Raw genomic sequence first — 7,409 nt, 5'->3', positions numbered from 1 at the left:
GATATGGTTGCTAGAGTTGGAGAAGGGAAACATTTTGGATTTAATGGTAACCACAAATGAGGATATGGTTGCTAGAGTTGGAGAAGGGAAACATTTTGGATTTAATGGTAACCACAAATGAGGATATGGTTGCTAGAGTTGGAGAAGGGAAACATTTTGGATTTAATGGTAATTACAAATGAGGATATGGTTGCCAGAGTTGGAGAAGGGAAACATTTTGGATTTAATGGTAATTACAAATGAGGATATGGTTGCTAGAGTTGGAGAAGGGAAACATTTTGGATTTAATGGTAACCACAAATGAGGATATGGTTGCCAGAGTTGGAGTAGGGAAAACTTTTGGATTCGTTTGTTTTTTTTGTTAAACACAATATTACACAATGTGCTATCTTTGCTCTGCCCATCACGAGTATCGAAACTCAATTTTTTTTAGCATCGTAAGCCTGCAGACATACTGTTGAGCCACTGGGAAGCAACATTTTGGAAAGAGTGATCATTGCATAATTAAGTTTTATGTTTTGCTACATGCTGAGAAGTAGGGTTTTAGTTCCTTATATTCTGAAAGTCAGTTAGTGAATTGATATAATGAGTTAAAAGGTGATGTGGGTCACCTTTGGGGAATATTTAAAACACATTGTTTTTAGTTCAAGATAGGCATGTTCCTAAAAAGGAAAAAAGATGACAAGGAAGATCAAAGCAAACTGTCTTAATAAAGGATAACAGGGTAAATCAAAGCAAACTGTCTTAATAAAGGATAACAGGGAAGATCAAAGCTAACTGTCTTAATAAAGGATAACAGGAAAGATCAAAGCAAACTCTCTTAATAAAGGATAACAGGGAAGATCAAAGCTAACTGTCTTAATAAAGGATAACAGGGGAGATAAAAGCAAACTGTCTTAATAAAGGAAAACAGGGAAGATAAAACTTAATTGACATATTAAAGACATAAAGAAGAAATTCGGTTATAAATGCCTTAAGTTTAAGTATACAAATAGATAGGAAATTTACAGTAACATGGGAGTAGTAAGGATTTAAAATGAAAAATTAGAAAATCCAAAATGATTTACGAGAAGCCTAATTGTTAAACCCGACTTTAAGGAAACTAAGTAACAAATAGCTAATAAATTTAATCGTCCTTCATGTATAGCCTTAATTGGCTCAGCGGGAAGTTACTGGTTTACGACGCCAAAACTTGGGTTTCGACACCCGTTGTAAGCAGCGCACATAGCCCTTTATGTACCCTTGGCTTAATAATTACCACGAAATACCAAACCTTCATACATAATTCAGAAGAGAAGTGTACTGGTTTCGTTAAATTCTGCTTATAACTTACCATTAGAAGAAAACAAAAAATACATGTTGGCAAACGCTTTGTGTGCGCTTGAAATTTTTATTATATACTTCTACTTATGTAATGCTAGAAAGCTTGGTGTCGAACTGCCTGGGGAACTGGATCGATCAATCACATCTTCACCCGACATGTCAGAGAGATCCTTACTCTCCGTTGAATGTCTTCTTCGTCTTTAGCCCACTTTGAATTTGAGAACAATTATGGTCTCCAGTTTTAGCTAGTGAAATAACATATTAATGTATTTAGTAAAAGAAAGTTTCTTTAATTTCAGTTCTGTTGTTTCTCAGATCATCCACAAACTTAGCTCTTACTGACATACTTAAATATGTTATTTGTTTTTTCTGCTTTCAACATACATCTGTTTTAAATTTGTTTTTCTTCCAGAGTAAAGACGTAGTGTTAACAATTTAACATCATCAAACTCTGTAAAATATCTATTTGGAAGGAAGTCGATTTGCTCCAGAGGAAATCGCTCAAATGTAAAATATTCGGAAATGTAAATACTTTATACAATAAAAAAATAAGTTATAGTGGCGAAAGGAAAGAAAAATAGAGTCACGCAGAATATAAAAATAAAATGACAATGCTCGATCCGATAATCTAAGGCAGTCAGATATATCTCTTCTTCGTGCTTGAATAAATTAGAATCACTTGTCATTCTGAATATTCATACGTATTTAAGTTTATGTACCGACGTTTAATAAATCTATTTTTCAGTGTATTACACCGTACTGGTATCTGGCAGCTGATATGCAGCTCTACCTGATATCACCAATCGCTCTTATTGCTTTCTACAGGTAAGATACATCTGGGCCAGGCTATCTTAAGTGTCCAATTTGATGTCTCCAGTGTTCTGGGGAAAATTTCTCTGAGTACGTACCTTACATAAACATATAATCATTACTTTTCAGTACATATATAAATATTTTTTTTAATGTATATCAGTGGTCATTATTCGCATTCTTTTTGAAATCGTGAGTAAATAAATTTATGAACGAACCGCTAAACAGCGCTTGTCTTCTAGTTCTCTATTCATAAAATTCATTTAAAATTTGTTTGGAGAAACATGTAATTAAAATCTAGGCCATATATTTCTATACGACTTATAGGTGGCCTCGGATTGGAATGTGTCTTACCATATTTGGTGTACTAGCATCTTGTGTTAGTATTGGAGCAATCACATTTTGGATGGACTTTACGCCATCGATAGTGTTTTTCGACGTTGGGTAAGATTCGAGCATCAATTGATTTTTGAATATTTTTTTTCATTTGCGAAGTTTATACTTTTTCAGCACTTAAGAACAGATTAGGTATAACTAAATAATCTGTAAGTAGCAGTGAAATATTCAAAGTCTTGGTTTAATTAGCTTTATTTTGGTCCGTTTTACAGGCCGATCAAATAGAATTTCCAAGACTGTCTAAATAATCGAAACACACCAGAAAATTAAATATAATTGGACAAATAAAAAAAATAATGTTGACTTTTGTTCTTTTTTATAAAGTGCACGAACTTGAAAAAGCCTAATATTTTGGTTATCCGTTATAAAACCTTATATCGCTTCTGTCAACAATCAATAAATCTACTCTGATGGTTTCAGGAGAGTGAGAGACATGAATGACTACATTCACTATATGCCTTACATCCATTTGGGTCCATACTGTATTGGATTGGCCATGGGCTATCTGGTGCTGAAATATAAAGCTGTCAAGATGAAACCCGTAAGTCCATTGAAAAGTTAGACTTAGCATTGATGCTAGTTAAAAATATGTAGACTTAGTCTTAATCTTGATGTTACTTAAAAATGTATAGACTTAGGCTTAATCTTGATGCTATTTAAAAATGTATAGACTTAGTCATAATCTTGATGCTATTTTAAAATGAATAGACTTAGTCCTAATCTTGATGCTATTTTAAAATGAATAGACTTAGTCCTAATCTTGATATTACTTAAAAATGTATAGATTTAAGCTTAATCTTGATGTTACTTAAAAATGTATAGACTTAGGCTTAAACTTGATGCTACTTTAAAATGTTTAGACTTAGTTTTGATCAGTAAAATTAATGAATATCTGAAGACAAGAGTTGGCAAAGCTCTCAGAATAAAAATGAGAAAATCCATATCTATAGTCCGATCTGTCTGGTCGTTCGTCCGTGCTTCCGTTTGTCTGTCTGTATTGACCATTTGTGTAAAAGGATGTTAGAATAAATTGTCAACTATATCAAAAAGATAAAATATACTTTATAAGTAAAGTTTTTTTAAATTAATTGAAATATTTTTGTTGTGCATCACACAGCGAGGAACTTGTTTACCCTTTTGCACCCCCCCCCCCCTCCGTGGAACAGAAGTAAGTTTGTGTATAAGAATGTAGACATTTGGCAGTCTACCAACAACGAACACGGCTAATCGGTATTAGACATCGTATATTAAAGACTAGTTTTCAGCATAACCAGTTATTTTTCTTAGGTTACTGTGATTGTGGGATGGATGGTTACTACGATCTCATGTGCAGCAGTGGTATTTGGAGCTTATGATTGGATAAACGATGTCACACCAAATGTAGTTATTGGAATCCTTTACGCATCGGTTCACAGAACCGTATTCGCCTTAGGCTTAGCTTGGATAACCTTTGCCTCTGTGAACGGGTATGGAGGTAAGTGAAATATTAATACATTTAGTATACCTGTATTAGATAGCTATGCCCATAATTTTGTCTCTTGTCGTATCAATATTTATATGCATATTTTCATATGAAAAGTATACCCACGTACTTAACGGCTTGATTTATCTGCATGATTTAGTCAAATTATATCGGAATTATAGTATTTTGGCACTTGTGTATAAAGTTAAAATCATAAATAATATTGAACGTTAAACTGGTACACAATTAAAAACATTTTATTTAGGCCTATCTATAGCGTTCAAAAAGTTGCAGAAATATTCGTCATATCTTCATCTCTATTTAATACTACATGATCTTTTTTTTATGTTTTATTATTTCTAACGATTCACGAATATTATTACCTATTATACTTTTAGGTTGAGCTAATATTACAGTTTTTTCCTCACAATATTGTATGTTGTGTTTCCTGTACATGTTCTGCTATGGATGAATTTTCAGTTTTTTATTTTTTTTACATATCCCTTATGCTCATTTAAGCGGTATTTTAAATTACGATTTGTCTGACCAATGTAAATACTTCCACATTCACATTCTATTTTATATATTCCAGTCAAAACATGTAGAGTCGTCATCTTTTTGAAGGCCATAGATAGGCCTAAATAAAATGTTTTTATTTGTGTACCAGTTTAACGTTGAATATTTTTTTATGATTTTATATCGGAATGTTTGAGGTGCAGTAACATATCTTTAACTTAAAATAAATTAACACATACAGAAAAAAAAATAATAATTAAATGCAAATATATGATCGTCGAAATTTGATTCTAAATAGATCGAATATAAGTGAAAACAGAACATAAAGACGGTTAAGACCTTGTAACTTAAACACTGTTTGAGACTCAGGATCGATCAATCATATCTTCATCCATACACACCAACGTCTTAACCCACCTATTTTCTAATGGTTTTATTACACTTGAAATCTGTTTCTGGAGCCACGTGGGATGAAAATTCATAGCATAATTACACCGATAATAACCTCTCAACAAGTACGAGTATCAGTGGAAAATTCAATAAATTCACTATTTTCAGTTGAAATAAATCACGTAAAAAGGCGTGTAAGTCTATCTACTTAAAAAAAGTTTCATCTAATAGAGATAAATGATCCATATTTGATCCCTAGAACAATATTCAAGGATTAAAAAATGTGACAGCTACCTGGGACTAACATGACCGGAGTTGAGGTACTGAAACATTTACAACTGTCTGCTAAATTTCACCTTAGATTATAGTTGAAAGCCCGTAAAGACTTTAAAGAATACAATATTTACATAGAAATTGTTTTCTTAAGGAACAAAAAACAAATTCTGTTTCCTTGATAAATACGAAATACGACATTAAAATTTCCATGTACGTGCTCAAGGAAAAAAATGTTATATTTTCTGGTGACCGGTAATTTGACCCCTTGTAATTTCGCTCCTTGTTAGTTCACTACCTGTAATAAATTATTAATGTGAAATAATAATCAACAATAAAAGTAACATTTATTACAAATTATTAAAAGTGATGCAAGTTATGAGCTATTCCTCGTAAAAAGTCCATCTTGTTTTCTGGACTTTATCAAGCAAGAAGAATTTAGGTCAGATTTTGGAATACTAAAACATATTTTTGACATTAACAAATTATTACAGGGATTGAACTAACAATGAGTGAAATGCATAGGGAGTGATAATACCGGGAGTGAATTCCCCACCAACCATATTTTCTGTATTCATTGTGCTTGATTATAAGATAGATGAGTACATTGTATATAATGAATATCATAGGCAGATGATTGCTTGGTTTTCATTTGTCTATGAGAAAAAGGAACAACTGAGAAACAAATCTTACATTGTGATGAACAAACCCTTTCGACATAATAGTTGTGATCCATTGATCGTGTATAAGTGGATCAACTGAGATTGTAGGTGCTGTGATCCATTGAGCGTGTATAAGTGGATCAACTTAGATGGTAGGTATTTTATAAAACGGTGGATTTGATGCATCAACACCATTACTGTGGCAGTTAACTGCACAATAACTGTCCGCCATGTTTGTTCTCGAGAACAATTGATAATTATCAGTATACTTTGTATGTTTTGATTCTCCATCCAATATGGCGTCTCATTCCTCTAACCAGAAACTTGTGACGTCACGTGCATGATGCCTATAATACTTACAGCTGAACGATTATACAATACACCAATATTGCAGGGGAAATTGAATTTAAATCGATCTCAAATATTACACCAGAATGCCTTTTCAGCAATTGTTATATTATCAATTATGTGCCCGTTTCACGTATCCTGTTTGAAAATGTTCAGGTGCTGCTCGTCCTGAAAAAAAAAAAAAAGTATCGTCTTCATATTGAGTCCTTTGCTGATTTGTTGTTTTTGTTATCATTAATGTCTTGGTTACTGTTATCGCACCTACTGGTGACGGAAGAGGCTTTTTACTGACGTTCATACTTTCAACGTGTTGTAAACATGGCAAACACGAAACCAGTTGCGGAGCTCAATTTGTATGTCATGTATTTCGTCTGTACACTGAACACCTGAAGAAGATCGTAGAAGTTAAGCTATGACTCTTTATGTCCTTTAACAGTGTAGTTGTTAGGATTTACCAAGTCCACTGCCCGTGGATTTAGTATAAACTAAACGACCACAGATGGAACGATTATCAGAGAAGAAACAGGTTTCAAGAAGACAACTTAAGGTCGAGAATAGGACCTGATTCAGCTATCCATTTTGTCACATGTCATCGCAACGCTCGTTTGAATTTTTCTCTTGGTCAGAATCATCTTTGTGCATTTGCTCTTTCTGTACTTAGTGTGCTTAATGCCTCCACCAATAAGAAATCATAATATATTTTTATTAACATACCACTAACGCATCCATGAAAGCCATGTTCATCAAAGTTTTAACTTACCATGCGATGTTAGAAGGCTTGATGTTAAACTGACTGAGGAACTGGATCGAGTCAATCACACCTTCATCCATTCACACCAACGTCTTAACCCACCATGTGATACTAGAAAGGTTGTTGTTGAACTGCCTGGGGAACTTAACTATACACTTTAAGCCACCTGCTTTCATAAGGTCCATGTTTTAAATTTCACGTGTAATAAAACCGTTAGAAAATATAACTATACACTTTAAGCCACCTGCTTTCATAAGGTCCATGTTTTAAATTTCATGTGTAATAAAACCGTTAGAAAATATAACTATACACTTTAAGCCACCTGCTTTCATAAGGTCCATGTTTTAAATTTCACGTGTAATGAAACCGTTAGAAAATATAACTATACACTTTAAGCCACCTGCTTTCATAAGGTCCATGTTTTAAATTTCACGTGTAATGAAACCGTTAGAAAATATAACTATACACTTTAAGCCAC

General features: G+C 33.2%; 1 protein-coding gene across 1 annotated transcript in view; it reads left to right on the top strand.

Moving 5' to 3' along the window:
- LOC106467595 (nose resistant to fluoxetine protein 6-like) overlaps positions 1 to 7,409 on the top strand; it is a 22,664-nt gene that overhangs the window by 4,350 nt on the left and 10,905 nt on the right. Inside the window, exons 3-6 of the mRNA XM_013927957.2 lie at positions 2,069 to 2,148; positions 2,461 to 2,577; positions 2,950 to 3,070; positions 3,817 to 4,003. Coding sequence (XP_013783411.1) covers positions 2,069 to 2,148; positions 2,461 to 2,577; positions 2,950 to 3,070; positions 3,817 to 4,003 — 505 coding nt within the window. The remainder of the gene's footprint in view (positions 1 to 2,068; positions 2,149 to 2,460; positions 2,578 to 2,949; positions 3,071 to 3,816; positions 4,004 to 7,409) is intronic.

This window comes from Limulus polyphemus, unplaced genomic scaffold, assembly GCF_000517525.1.
Source record: "Limulus polyphemus unplaced genomic scaffold, Limulus_polyphemus-2.1.2 Scaffold2674, whole genome shotgun sequence".
In the NCBI taxonomy this organism is placed as follows: domain Eukaryota; kingdom Metazoa; phylum Arthropoda; class Merostomata; order Xiphosura; family Limulidae; genus Limulus; species Limulus polyphemus.
Note: the sequence above shows the minus strand (reverse complement) of the source record. Positions and strands in the feature narration are given on the sequence as shown.